Here is a 14,433-nt window from a genome sequence, read left to right on the forward strand (position 1 = left end):
GTGTGTCTCTCTTCACTACCCACTGTTGTACAGGTGAAGCCAGGGTGAGATATGACTTTTTAATATTTCGTTGTTTTTATTTTGGTAGTTGTGACTTCTGGTGACGATTCATTATTAGCCTTTACCTGGAAGTCCTCTGCATGCCAAATCTTTTTTATTTAGCCTTGGAGTCACTGACGTAAGTGAACATGAGATCAGACCACACCCCAGGGTGTATGTTACGCGGCAGTGATTGCTATATGGATGACGGTGGAGCGGCTGAGACGCACTGGACGCGCTGGATGGCAGAGGAGCCGGACAGCTGTAACCTGCTGCCCTGCAGATCCAAACAGCAGTCTATTTGTTGAATACAAGCGGACACTATCAGCGGCCAAGTTTCCTTCCTACTAGAATTTTAAATGTTTGGATTCCAGCACGTGCGTAAAAGGCTAAACGCACAGCTCTCTCTTTTGCACTTGGAGGTAAGTTTGCTTTGTTTCCTCACGAGACGATCTCAGAATTCAGAGTTAACACAAAGGGAAACATGAACGTGGCGTTTTAATTTGGTTTAAAGTTGTGTCAAAAGGGGGGATTAAAACGTCGCTCAAACACTCACACCTCAATTAAGCTTTTTTTATTGTATTATTTTGCAGATGTGAATATCAAACTATTCCATTCATCTCATTGGGGGTAGATGTGAATTTGTGTGAACCTGATATATTTGAAATGTGCACATGTTATAAAATGTGGTCTGCTGAGCACGTGAACTGGTTTAGATTGTTCATCTATGTTATCCTGCTGCATAGCAAGAAAATGTTTTTATCATATTTTATCTGTCAAACAAGTTATCTTAGGTATCAACAGGTCCATATTGTCTGGGATACTAGCAGCGGAAGAAAAAAGTAAACATCCAACCTTATCTAGCTCAATTGATTAAACGATAATATTAATAATAAAGTTAAGTCCTATCAAACGTATCATTGCTATAATAAACACAACAATTAAATACACAGTAATAAATGAAACAGGACTAACATCAATGATTCTGATTTGTTTTTCACCTTTATGATCAAAAAGCCTGAATATAAATCAATCTCATGCACTGCACTTAGAACCAGCTGCTGTAATGTCAGTGACAGTCAGCTGTGCAGGTGCAGACACACTTCATTACAACCTGATATGACAGAAGCTGCCGACCGTCATTTAATGAAACAGATTCATTAAGTACAAACAACATTTTCTTGTTCAGTGCTCTCTTTCATTGTTCAAAGTTTTGGCTTCATCTCCCACAACAAATAAAGAGATGTGACAATGTAACATTTCCATTGAGCAGATGCTTATGTCCAAAGCCACATACATCTGGGATAATTAGATAGATAAAATGTTGTTGATTAATACAATTTTGTTATCATCTTAATTTATTTTAGCTCGTAACAAATAAGAAAGAAAACTCCATTTACTTTGCATCCTTCATCCTTATTACTTCCTCTTGATACGCTCCTACATTGTCCATTCCTTCAGTGTTTGCATTTCTCTCAGAAATGTGTTTTTGTAATTTCCTCCCACTTCACGCCCTCTGACTCATCCCTGTCTCGTGTGTCCCTCTTCTTTCTCCTTTTAGTGCTGATCTTCATGCTGGATGAGCAAAATGCCTTAGAAGATGAACACCTCTCTGTGTGACTCTGTAGCCACCATGTATCATCTGACCACAGACCACCAGCCGAATGCCAGCTGCAACTTCTCCACACCTCCGTCCAACTGGACAGCTGGGGGCGGCGCCCTGCAGCTGCCCACTTTCACCACAGCAGCCAAGGTCAGGGTCATCATCACATGCATGCTCTGTGGTGTTTCAGCCTTTTGTAACTTGGCTGTTCTGTGGGCAGCTCACAGCGATGGGAAGAGAAAATCTCACGTCAGGGTGCTGATTATGAACCTGACAATGGCTGACCTGCTGGTGACCTTCATCGTCATGCCTGTGGATGCCGTGTGGAACATCACAGTCCAGTGGCTGGCAGGGGACTTTGCCTGCAGGCTGCTGATGTTTCTGAAGCTGCAGGCGATGTACTCCTGCGCCTTTGTCACTGTGGTGATCAGTCTGGATAGGCAGTCAGCCATCCTTGACCCTCTGGCTATCAACAAGGCGAAAACCAGGAACAGAGTTATGCTGACTGTGGCGTGGGGCATGAGTGTTCTGCTGTCAGTCCCTCAGGTGAGGTCAGATGTCACAGCTCAAGACACAGACCAGCAGAGGTCAGCACTGATTTACATTCGACAAAAGAAGAAACGTGATTTTATGAAAGGCTGTTCAAAATATGGTCGTTGTCCCATGCACAGGGATCATGCCCACTTTCTAAACTGTCTCATGATGAATTCAAAAAGCCTTTGACAAAATGTCAGACTGTCAGTTTTCCTCACGTCATCACTCTGAAATTAACGAACATAAGCTATTGAAGTGTTTTGCCAATATGTACCTTTTGTTGTCATTACATAGATCATAGTCAGTAGTTTATTTCTTTCAAAATATCTGTTGACATAATTTTGTTCATATTTAGTTTGAAGCAGTCAATAAAAAAGCATGAACCTGGACAAACAAAGAAACTAGTAATGTGTCCACAGAAACTAAACCATAGAGGGGGTTATCTTTGATTGGATAGTGAGAAGCCAAAAAAAGTAACATGTGTACTACACACATTTTTTTTATTATCAACTAGATATTAGATATTATCACAAACACTTTTGATGACCATTTCTAATTATTGTTCCTTTTCCTGCTCAGATATTCCTGTTTCACAATGTGACCATCATCCATCCCGAAGACTTCACTCAATGCACCACACAAGGAAGTTTTGTCACTCACTGGCATGAAACAGCCTACAACATGTTCACTTTTTCCTGCCTGTTCTTGCTCCCATTGGTCATCATGATCACCTGTTACACCAGGATCTTCTTTGAGATCTCCAAACGACTGAGAAAGGACAACTGTACGTATGTTAGTTTCATTTGGTAGAAATTTGTCAGGGAAGTCGGTCATCATAAATTTGTTTTTGATTTCCATGGGGGTTGTCATGGCTTCAGACCAAAACGCTTTTGAAAACTATACTGCTACTGAGAGTAAAGAAAAGTGTGACATAGCATTAGGCTGCTAGGCTAGCTAACTCCACAAACATGCATTTCATATTACTTTTATTTCAACATTTTACAGACTATTTGCACAACATAATTATAATAACTTTTAATTTATATGGAACATGAACTGATGTCCACTTTGTTAATCAATGACACATTAGCTCCTTTAGAACATTCCAAGTAAGTAGCAGCCATCCTTGATGTTTATGAAAATGCCTTCACATCGTGCATTCATCATTTTAAACCAGCCATATTATGGTTTAAGTGTAGACCAACCTATTAATCAGGTCGGATGGAAATCTGTCTAAACAGAAAATAAATACACACAAGTCTTTTAATATGCTTAAAATATTTGATTTCTGTCATGTGTTCTGCTCACAGTGCCCACCAATGAAGTTCATCTGCGGCGGTCAAAGAATAACATCCCTAGAGCACGGATGAGAACTCTCAAAATGAGTATTGTGATCGTCTCGTCCTTCATTATCTGCTGGACTCCGTACTACCTGCTGGGCCTGTGGTACTGGTTCTTTCCAGACGACCTGGAGGGGAAGGTTTCCCACTCACTCACACACATCCTGTTTATTTTTGGGCTTGTCAACGCCTGCCTAGACCCCATCATCTATGGCCTTTTCACCATTCACTTCAAAAATGGGTTCCGGAGGTATTTCTGCAACGCCACCACAGCGACAGAGCAGGATAATAACACGGTTGTAACTGAATCTTTCTCCTGCGTTGCCAACTCTTTGCCAGTGAAAAATGAGGTGAGCACTGTCAGTCAAGAGAGGTTCTTGTTGTCCAGTGACAACCAAAGCAACAGAGAGTCCTCATCACCAAGAAGCAGCTTTTTAACAGCAAATAATGAAGCAGAGAGAGATCCAAACCAGTCCAGCCTTGAGAGCATTATGTAGGAAGAGTACAGACAAGAACTCTCTGATTTATCTTTATGACTGTTGTAAGCTGTTTTATTTATTCAGATTGATTTACTGTTGAACTATGTGATGTGTTTGGTCATTGTATTTCTAGAATATTGTCTTTCATTAAGGCTCATTGAATATTTGTAAAATGTTTTTGTATCAAACACAAAGGCTTGAATTCAGTTCCAAAGGTTGGAAATTACTAAAATGAGTTTTCCATTGAAGGTGGTGATGGGTCAAAAAAACATAACAAAGAGGACACTACTACAACATAAAAAGCTTCTGTAATAAATGTCAAATTAAATGTCGCCCACAGGATTTTGAGTGCATTAGTAGGTTTGTATGCAATTTTCAGTTGCGCAGCTTTTGTGTCGATCTCTCCTGCTAACGTAACGCTGTTTCTTTAGTGACGTGTGACCAGAGCATCCCTGAGGAGAGAGCTTCCTCTAATACGTGATGATTCAGAGCCTGTATAGAAATGCCCTTTCATATCCTTGTGACAAATTAATATAAGGCATTATTTTCATCATTCTCCAGCTTAAAAAACATTTTTCTTTGTTTGCTTACAACTAAGAACGGGTAAGAAAAGTAATACATGTTCTGTATTATCATCTCATCTGATTAGCCTCAAATAAGAGGAGGATTTGCAGAACACATAACAAAATAAATACTTAGATGGATAAAGTATTTAATTATTTGACTTCTTGAAGCTGGAAGGTTTCCTAGGTCACTATGGTTACACGTCATAATAATTTAAAACAGAGATAAGAAAGCGAATCCATTCCCTAGAATAATCCTCATTAACCTTTTCTTCATGTTTTTTTTTTTTCAAGCATTAACTCTACCTAAATGTTATATCACGATAGATACTAAGCAGGCAAATGGTCCTGACTTCAATGACTGTGGAAAAACATTCTCATTATATCCATTATTTTGTCATCTTTTTTTCTGTTATGTGGACCAATCTATTACTTGCATGGTCTACATGCCAAAGGCCATCTCAAGTTCCAAAAATGAAAACGAGTTAATGTCTTATTGAGATCACTTTAGAGTTCCTCAGTTTAGGGCATACAAGAAAATATTAGAAATAAAATTCCAGTCAGTTCTCTTTGATTCGGTATTGAAACAGTGACTGAACATATTTGTAATAATAAATGAATTCATGTTAAAGTGGAACAGCCAGGATAGCCTACTCTTATATCTTACAATTCAAGTGAACAAAGCACTCTTTCATGGTTGATCTCCTTCAGGAGGACTTCCTGTATCCGGGGTCGATTTATTCAGTGAGAAATCAAAAGAGTGAAATGTCTCTGGGAGGGGAAAATATACTCCAAAAGTGGCTTTAAAGTTGAGATCAATGTTTTTTTTTACATGTGATGGTAAAGTTTTTCCCCCAGTGATTTTTTTCAGAAGCAACTTCCTAAAGCACATAAACATGTGACAGTGAAATTAAATGTTGAGTGAGTTTAGCGTGTAACCCTGCAAAGCCATCATCAGTATGAACAGTGAAGGGTCCTCTTCATGAAAAGTGCTCTGTTTAATTAAACAAACTGTTGCTGGATTGTTTTCAATGACTCGATTTTCTCTGAACCACTCATCTGATATTGACAGGAACACATGCCAAAATCTTTGAATAGAGCAGCTGGGCTTTCATCTTGATGACTTGTTGCCTCTTGGCATTCGTTCTCAGAGAAGCTTTATAGAGATTCTAATGAGGCTTTCACTCTCTTATTAAAATCTCTATCAGTATCATTTTCATTTGATAGAAATAGAAAAAAAGATTGTGCAGACAGGATACAAATGATGCAACACAACAAATACATTTGTCTGTGGTGAGCATTGTGGGGATGCCAAATGATCCAAACAGCTGTACATTTCTGATTGGTTTGCTCTCTGTTAGATATAGATCTGCAGACTCCATCAGTCCATCGGGGTGGACATCATTCATTTAGCAGAAATATAGAAAATAATGCTGCCCAGATGTGGTCTTGATTGGCGGTCACTAAGACACACTTAGGGTCCCGAAAACCTGCGTCTGCAGGGGTGGGCTATAATCATGCTTATAACATATAACATAAAGGTAAAAAGTTGGGTTTTGTCAGGCTTGTCTTCAGGAGAAGAAAAACATTTTTAAAATGTGGGATCATTTCTGATGCGTTTCAGGTAGTCAGGGAATCTAAACGCTGATTGGCTTTAAAAACACAGCATCAAGCAGATTTGTGGCTCAAGTTTAAATTTGTCTTCTTTTCATTGTTACCTACACTTTTAGGCCAGTATTCTTTTGCAGAGACAAATAAATAATTGTAAAAATACTGTTCATTGGAACTAGTTTGTCATCAGCACAGAAACCATTCCACCTGTTTATTGTTGTCCACATGGACCGCTTAACCTGTACACACTAAAGCCTGCTGATACGTTATTGGTCAATACATCTCGGACTAAAAGTGTACCACAAACGCAAACCTGAATACCTCACATGCTGAAAATCACGACCCCTGTGTACGAATCCTACATTTCTAAGTAGAATCTGGAAATAGATATTACATACGTGTATAATTTAAACAATCACCATTGAACTGTATCATTGACCTGAGACTGGTTTAACCTTCAATTTACCAGTGAAAGCTCAAAATATGTTTTTTCTATGAATGCTTAAATTTTTCATTAAGGATGCTTTTAAAAAGCACTCTAAGGACACCCTGTCCTAGATTTTTTTTATCTTCTGATATCACAAACATGACATATGAAATATTAAAGGACCCCAAAGGCAACCAAAAGCTAATGTGCCATGACTAAAAACAGCCCAGTCACAGACAGACTGAATATACTCATCTTGAAAAATACATATCAGAGATTGCCCAGCAGCACCAGATATTCAAAAATATTCATCTGTAATTCAACACGAGTAAAAAATGTTCTGACTATTCAACCAGCATCGCAGAACCAATCAGTGAGATTTAATCTCAAAAGCAAATTCAGTTTGGACATAAAATCTTCTTTGTGGTGTAACGTCACATAAAACTGTGTGAGATATGAAATGAGAATAAACTGGCAGCTATTAAAAATAAATTCTCCTTTTCAATTTGCAAAACTGGATATCGTTTTGCAACCTTTATTAATCCAGTTACACTGGCATTTACTGCTTATTCTAAATATCATAGTAAGAACTTAAATTAAGAAATGATTTCATACATTTGACTGAATTCTCCCATTGTGTACTGTGCTCATTAAGAAAATATAATAAAAAAGACTGTTTGCAATATCAAACTTTTATAGCCATATATTGCCACATCAATGGTTAATGTATATGAATGTATATTTGATGATATATGTTAGTATTGGACAGTGCTGAATGAACTGTTTGAACATGGACAGCATTGATTGACTTGACATCTTGTCAAAGCCAGACAGTAACAGAAAAGAACAGGATAGCACACTTATCTTACCATAACTTAGTGGACAGAATGCTATGCTAAAAAGAACATCATCCATGTTTTATTGGAAACCTGAAAATAGAATTTATCAGAAATATTTCAGAAGCTGAAATCTGACTTCAAAACGACATTTGTTTATTTATTTCTACCGATAATGCAAACACTCCAGGTTAATAGTTTTCTCTTCATTTGTAATTTAGTAAAAAATAAGAAGATAAGGTAAAGCACCTCTTTATATTCTCTCACACATGAAAATGACACCTCTGTCTATGTGAAGGAGAAATGGTGCAGTAGAATGGTGGGGATTACAAGATTCCCATGGCAAAGTACACTAAACATGCACACAGATACAACATACAATATTACCTCTGTGCAAAAAAAAAAATCATCTGCTACAGTTCCTCAGCTGGCTGTAGCGCTGCCGTCTTGCTGCTGTAGGGTGACTGCAGTTTCCTGTAGCTGCGTCCATGTCTGTGTTACAGCTTTGTTTCTTTCATCCACAGACTGTGCTCTACACATGGAAACACATGCAAACACATACTGTAGATATGGAGTGTTTGTGTTCTGCTTGGGACATCAAGCCAATATTATCTGACCAAACTAGAATGTAAAGCTGCAAAAAAATAATTAGACCTCACATACGCAGAGTTTCCAGATATATACTGGTAATGTCTGTCACTCAAAGAACACAATGACTTTGTAGAGGAAGTAGAGTTTCTTTATCGCTACCTTTGCTCCAGGTAGAGGTTGCAGCTTTCCTCCAGGTTGACACAGCAAACTGTTTGTTGTTGTGGAGGGTCTGGAAGAGGAACAATATACTTCTTTGTGATGTCAATCTCTCCAAATTGGAAGATGAAAAGCTGACTCTGGTTTCCCCCTTCAGAGAGTGCACTGCAGTTGGGGTCCTGGTCTCCTGCAAAAGAGATGAAAGCCTTTAGCTACAGCTCTCTGGATGCAATGTGTTTGCATTCATATCCATATGGGTTTAAATTTACTAAAGGTCATACTTTAGATAAAAGTAACATTGTGCTTTGAGTTCACCTTGTATGAGGAGAGTTTTCTGTTTGGCACTCAGAGCATAAACAGGCTTGCATGGTGTAGTGAACAGATGAGATGCAGGAGGAGTCAGGTAGCACACTGTAGTTTGGTTGATGACATCTTGGAGGAACATTTTTCCATTTCTTTGCACCATAAGCGACTAGTTTAGGACAGGAAAAAAAGACAGTGGGACCAGAAGAATTCAGAATGATCTAACTGTGATTGTTTCATACATGTGCTGTAAAAATGTTGTTAATTCAGTTTGATTGTTTCTACCAAGCTGTGCAGGAATGGCACTGATGTGATGACAGTTGGCAGGTCCTTGCTGTCCTTTGATCTGTGTAGAAAGAGGAAATAATGAGTTGTTGTGGGTGTAAAACTTGATTATATCTAATTAAAACATGCCTCTATTAAATATGGTGACATATAAAACCCAGGTAACCTTTCAGTGAGCTGCATTGTGCAAGATTGTGTTCCTCGCCCTGTTGTGACGCTATAAATAACTCCACTTTTACACAGCACCAAAAGTTGGACCTTTGCTGTAAACATCTGCAAATCATCAGCAGACTCAGGCCAGTAATCGACTAATTGCACTCTCAAGAATGCGCTGTCTGCTGCTGATACCAAGACTACAGATAAAGGCGACCCTGAGGGACACAAAAGGAAATGTCAGACAGAGAAGTAATCTTGTTTGTTTTTCAAAACTCGAACAAGCGACAAGATAGGCTAGCTTGTCACTCTCTCAGTCACACAATGAGAGGGAATACCTCCCCTTTGAAGAAATATGCACGACTGTGTTTGTGTTTACGTTGTTTTGAACTGCAGATATACTCCGAAATGCATATGATGGCCTTGTGTTTTGGTTTTGGATTTGGTTTACTCCAGAGAATGTGAGTATTTGCCACCAAAAGCTACTGCTCAAAGTTAAGGTATGTCAGTAAGATTCATTAATAACAGCTTTAAGACTTTTAAATTCAGAGAAAACTAATAACCTTCAGAGAAAACTAATAACCTTCAGAGAAAACTAATAAGCTGCATTGCTGTAACTAAACTAGTTTGGACTCAGACGACATAAACTTAAAGGGAGACCCCACTTTCAGGTTTCCTTACCAGATTGTCTGTCCCAGACATACACCATGGCACCCTCAAGCCCAACAACTATGTATTGGGTGCATCTACTAACAGCAGAGCAGAGGATTTCCTTTGCATTTGGCAATATCACATCTGGCATTGGTTCCACATCTGCTTCAAAAAGAAAGGTGTTCACATTTAAAATGTGTTACAAAGGAACAGTTAAAAAAATGTTATCAAAGAACATAACTTCCAGCTTTATATTTTCCATATAATCATCCATATTTTCATATACTGCCTTCCTGTACAGACCTTCAGTTCAGACTCTGAATGACTTTAGTTCCTCTAAATTTACTTGAAGGCTTCTCTCACTTAAATTCCTGGGAGCTTTCTGAGAGCTTGCCAAAGAGAATTAGCTTGTTTTTAGGATATAACTTTAATTGCAGCCGATAGAGTGACTTTTCGAACTGTAATGAAATAAATAACTGTAATGACCCTTTATTTGCTGCGGATAGTGCTGAGTATTGCAACCGATGAAGTTGCAGAGCGCTTTGCATGCTATACGTTAAGAAGCCACCATTTCTACTTCAAATACTGAATAACTGCTTTTTTCCTCATCAGCCTGTATCAGAAAACATACATGCCGATACTTCAGCAGCACTTGTAATATCCATGAACACTGTCTGAAGCTTGAATCACTTTGATCAGAGTAGTGGAAACACTTCCTTTACAGACTGGGCAGGTGGATAGGTGTATCACTGAACTTCATGACTAAAGGGTTTAGTTTTGTACATGTTTGCCTAATGTTTTGTAACTTTTTAACTCTAACCTCTAAACCCTAAAAATACAAAATAGGTTCCCTCTAAGAACAAGAAACCTCTTTTCGAAGGTGTGAATGTGAAAATGCATCAGATCCATGTTTGAACAAAGACATTAAGTACCTGGTTTGTTCTTTGGAACTTTGTGCAGTGAATACTGAAGTAGATTATGGCTACCACTCCACCACACACAGACAGCAACAGGCAATCCTGCTGTAGGGTCAGAGATTAAAGGTGACATTTATATAGCAGTAGTAGGAGTACTTCAAAATGCCCTAATAAGGGACTGAATAAATACTGGGATAACAAAGCCATATATTATCAGCTAAATTCTGCGCCCTACAATTTCGCCCAATGTTATCATAAAACACAAAAAACGTGTTTCTCCTCCATCACATACCTGGCTGAAACTTTTTTTTACTGTCACCAGGAAGCTGACCACAAGGCAGAAGGAAGTGGTGGGTGCAAAGCCTGAAAAAGATGTATAAGGCTAAAATGAGACAAGAAGAGAGCTAAACACCTGCATTTATGTTTCATGATCTACAGAATAAACAGGCAATATTACCAAGAACATACTTTGATTTCAAAATGAAGATGCATTAAGACAAAGATACAAATAAATCAAAATACATACTCAAACTATTGTACTGTATGTAAAAGCAGCTAAGCCATAGAATACTGTTTGTACTTTTGACAAAAAACCTCATCTTACCTTTGACAACTGCTGCTGGATTCCACGTCTAGAGAACAACAGTGTGTGAAGAAATCTGTCGTCTTCATATCCTTAAGTGGTTCATGCAATGTTGTCCCTGTGAACAACACAAATATGCTTATATCTTGCCCCTGCAACAGCAAAAACTGTATAAACTTTCAGGACAGGTAAGCAATTAAACTAGAGGATAAAGAATGTATTAACACACTGAATTACTGTTAATACAGGAACACACACACACACACACACACACACACACACACACACACACACACACACACACACACACACACACACACACACACACACACACACACACACACACACACACACACACACACACACACACACACACACACACACACACACACACACACACACACACACACACACACACTGCTCATAAACCAGTATTTTCAGGTTCAAACACAAAATATGGATTCCTGTTGTTTAACTTTATAAAGTCGGGATACATTTTTGCCTTGATAAACTATACCTGCTGGTCTGATTTTGAGCACCACTGAAAAGTGAGACCATTCAGCATCCACATGTTCAGACGGGTCCTGAGGATTGAAAAACAACAATTGCCTTAAAGTTTCCAACTACATACATTGATTGCATTTAAAATCTAATGATGTACAGTATATAGTATTATCTGGCTGTAGGTAAAACTGCAAATATTCTAACCAAAACTCTGATTCCCCTAACCCATATCTTTCCGAGCAATCTCGAGCAAGAAGAGAAAATGAAAAAGTGGTTAGTCTAGATGAGCACACTTAAAGGCCTGAAGAAAACAAAAAGACCGACAACAGGATCGCAACATGATTCAAGTAAAGTGCTCTTCATCAGGTCACCATTAAGTTCAAGCCTGTGTGTTATTTGTGCCATTATGACTCTTGTTCCTTACTCCTAACCTTGTGTTCACATCATTTCAAGGTGAAAAACAACCTAGCTGTGAGCAGCTCGTCCAGAAGTTTAAGTTAGTACAATACCTGTGATTGTGTCCTCTTTAACTCCTTCAGCCATGCTTCTAGGGGGAGATGATAAACCTCCAGCCAAACATCACCCTTGCCTGATAGGAAGTAAACAATTCACATCATTCTACATTTAAATTGATAATCCGTATTTTAAACGATATAATGAAAATGGACAAAACAGAGAGTAATCGTTCTTATTTACAGCTCATTGCTGCAGCTCCATAATCTCCTCCTTCAGACAGTTCAAGTGCCAAGCAAATCCTCCTTTTGTTCACATTTTCCTGACGAGAAAGAGTTTGTGAATCGGTTATTTATATTAAGTTATCTATTTTTAATTTGTTGAATAAATAACGTAAATTATATTAAATGAAAATACAATCCAATCAATAAACACATCATTTTTAATTCTGCAAATTCTACACATAAACTCAGTCTTCCATGTGTTGGAAGTAGTGTTAAGATTTCTGTTTGCATTTTTTGTTACACATTCAAGATCTTGTTGGACAAATACAAGTTATAACAAGAGTTATTTCTCAATAAATGACACTAAATATACTCACCATGTGGTTAACAACAGTGAGAAGGTGAACAGCTTCAGAATGAAATTCAAAAATTCTGGCCACACCTGCAGTGTGAGATGATCGCAGTTTAGGTATGATGAAGATATATTTCTCCATCTTTCACCACTTTCCGAGAACCTCCTGTGGGTTCCTCTTTTAACCTCTATTCCCACTAATTCATAGGTGTTACTATCTCAGGTCAGGACAGAAATAGTTCCTGACTAAGCAGGGTTGTACAAATAAAACAATATCACTCTGATATTGTTTAATCACTGGCCTCATACTCACCCATATCATCAACTGTGCCGAGCAGATAGACTGTTTCAGCCATTCTGATTATTTGAATACACATGATTTCCAGGCTGTCCTGCAGCCACTCTGCCACACAGACAAAAGAGGTCGCACACCACACAGACAAGCCCCGAGAGTGACCCATACTGAGGTACCTGCCGTCTTCGGAGCATGACAGGCAATTTGAACTCTCAGGGAGCTGTCAGATGGAGAAGAAAAGGTTACATCAGCCTTTTGGACTTGTATTAAAAACAATACACATTTTTTTTTTTTTTCAAATATCTGTCATTAAAAGGTCAATAATTAATCAATGACTCTCAATCTGTACCTGTGCTGCACTGGACAGTTCCAACGTGGGTGTTTGCTTTCTTGTTGTTTCTGTTTTGCCAGCTCCGACCATTTCTGAGTCAGGGCTGGGGTAATGATTTGTGCTACACATGGAGATCCTTAGGAACAGATTGGTGGAAGAAGCACTGAGATCATTTGACAGATGTAACTATGATCATCAAAATGTATTTGAGAGAAACTCAAGAGAAGCTCTGACAACCTGCTGCTGTAAACCACAATTCCCCAGTTTGGAAATAATAAATAACATCTACCTGTCTGTCTATACAGAAACGAGTATGTCTAGTTTGATCTAAACAAAGAATGGCATTTCAATGATCATACAATGTTTTGTAAAGTTTGAGATTTTTTTTGCGAAAGTCCCTTTTTTTTAATTCAAAGAGTAAATAATAGGCCTACATCACTTCACGGCTTGTAAAAGACTAAAGTAGCACAAATAAAAGTTGAAGATAGATAGATAGACAACCAACATAGCTAGGCTATTGCTAACGCTAGCAGCAACATCAACGTTAACAAGCAGACAGGAAAAGCTGGAAGCGCAGTGAGATTTAACTAAATGCCATTTAAAGAACAAAAAACAACTTCAAGTATATTTTAAGTTCACACAATTGGACGCAGTCTGACCTTAAATGTTCTATAAGTTGATAAATGTCACGCCAGCTTCCTCAAACACTGCTAACCAAAGCGTCACACCGTCGCCATGACAACATGTTGCTCACCTGAGGGTAGCAGGCTCGTCAGTCACAACTAAGCCTATTTGTCATTTGAATTATAAATCTTTTTGGAGCTGTACTCTATTTTTTCTGTTTGGGATTATGCTTAGGGGTCTCTTGCAAGTGCAATCACTTCGGAGATATAGCCTCAACTATAACTCTTTTATTTTTTTAAACGCACATAAACTCACTGTTGTGGTAAGGAAAGGCTCTGTAAGGTTTTTAAATGTTAGGGGATTCTCTAACAAAGTGAAAGGAAAAGCGAGGTCACTGTGGTTGAAGTAGAGTAGCCTTGAAGGATTCAGTGAGCTGTGATTAATGGCTCAACTGCTAATAAAACATATTTTTTCCCGGTTCAGTAAAAGCATTTCTTCTCACCCTTTGGCCTATTGTTTTTCTAATGATTGAAAACCTAAAATAACTTTTAAGATGGAAACATCAGCAAGATGATTTTT

The 14,433-nt window shown here is 38.3% G+C and overlaps 2 protein-coding genes across 2 annotated transcripts; one reads left to right on the top strand and one right to left on the bottom strand.

Moving 5' to 3' along the window:
• The first annotated feature begins 259 nt into the window (after nucleotides 1-259).
• LOC109994050 (putative gonadotropin-releasing hormone II receptor) lies at nucleotides 260-5,578 on the top strand. The gene is made up of 4 exons (XM_020647245.3): nucleotides 260-461; nucleotides 1,601-2,188; nucleotides 2,756-2,960; nucleotides 3,487-5,578. Exons 2-4 carry the CDS (start codon nucleotides 1,640-1,642, stop codon nucleotides 4,011-4,013), a joined length of 1,281 nt encoding a protein of 426 aa, XP_020502901.2. The 5' UTR covers nucleotides 260-461; nucleotides 1,601-1,639; the 3' UTR covers nucleotides 4,014-5,578.
• Nucleotides 5,579-5,709: 131 nt separating this feature from the next.
• wdr93 (WD repeat domain 93) lies at nucleotides 5,710-13,956 on the bottom strand. The gene is made up of 16 exons (XM_065953065.1): nucleotides 13,890-13,956; nucleotides 13,249-13,366; nucleotides 12,918-13,119; nucleotides 12,630-12,694; nucleotides 12,272-12,350; nucleotides 12,085-12,164; nucleotides 11,589-11,655; nucleotides 11,093-11,189; nucleotides 10,781-10,851; nucleotides 10,504-10,593; nucleotides 9,602-9,736; nucleotides 8,934-9,138; nucleotides 8,768-8,828; nucleotides 8,495-8,651; nucleotides 8,183-8,366; nucleotides 5,710-7,964 (listed from the first exon to the last, which is right to left on the bottom strand). Exons 2-16 carry the CDS (start codon nucleotides 13,357-13,359, stop codon nucleotides 7,856-7,858), a joined length of 1,713 nt encoding a protein of 570 aa, XP_065809137.1. The 5' UTR covers nucleotides 13,360-13,366; nucleotides 13,890-13,956; the 3' UTR covers nucleotides 5,710-7,855.
• Nucleotides 13,957-14,433: the final 477 nt, after the last annotated feature.

The sequence above is a fragment of the Labrus bergylta genome, chromosome 3 (assembly GCF_963930695.1).
Source record: "Labrus bergylta chromosome 3, fLabBer1.1, whole genome shotgun sequence".
In the NCBI taxonomy this organism is placed as follows: Eukaryota; Metazoa; Chordata; class Actinopteri; order Labriformes; family Labridae; genus Labrus; species Labrus bergylta.

What these genes read in the sequence shown, in the direction of transcription:
- LOC109994050 (XM_020647245.3), top strand. Translation starts at nt 1,640, where the DNA reads ATGAACACCTCTCTGTGTGACTCTGTAGCCACCATGTATCATCTGACC. An exon ending in TTCTGCTGTCAGTCCCTCAG is followed by an intron (nt 2,189 to 2,755) that starts GTGAGGTCAGAT and finishes TTTCCTGCTCAG; the next exon opens with ATATTCCTGTTTCACAATGT. An exon ending in ACGACTGAGAAAGGACAACT is followed by an intron (nt 2,961 to 3,486) that starts GTACGTATGTTA and finishes TTCTGCTCACAG; the next exon opens with TGCCCACCAATGAAGTTCAT.
- wdr93 (XM_065953065.1), bottom strand. Translation starts at nt 13,359, where the DNA reads ATGTGTAGCACAAATCATTACCCCAGCCCTGACTCAGAAATGGTCGGA. An exon ending in TGGAGCTGCAGCAATGAGCT is followed by an intron (nt 12,165 to 12,271) that starts GTAAATAAGAAC and finishes ACTTCCTATCAG; the next exon opens with GCAAGGGTGATGTTTGGCTG. An exon ending in TAAAGAGGACACAATCACAG is followed by an intron (nt 11,656 to 12,084) that starts GTATTGTACTAA and finishes TTCAATCCTCAG; the next exon opens with GACCCGTCTGAACATGTGGA.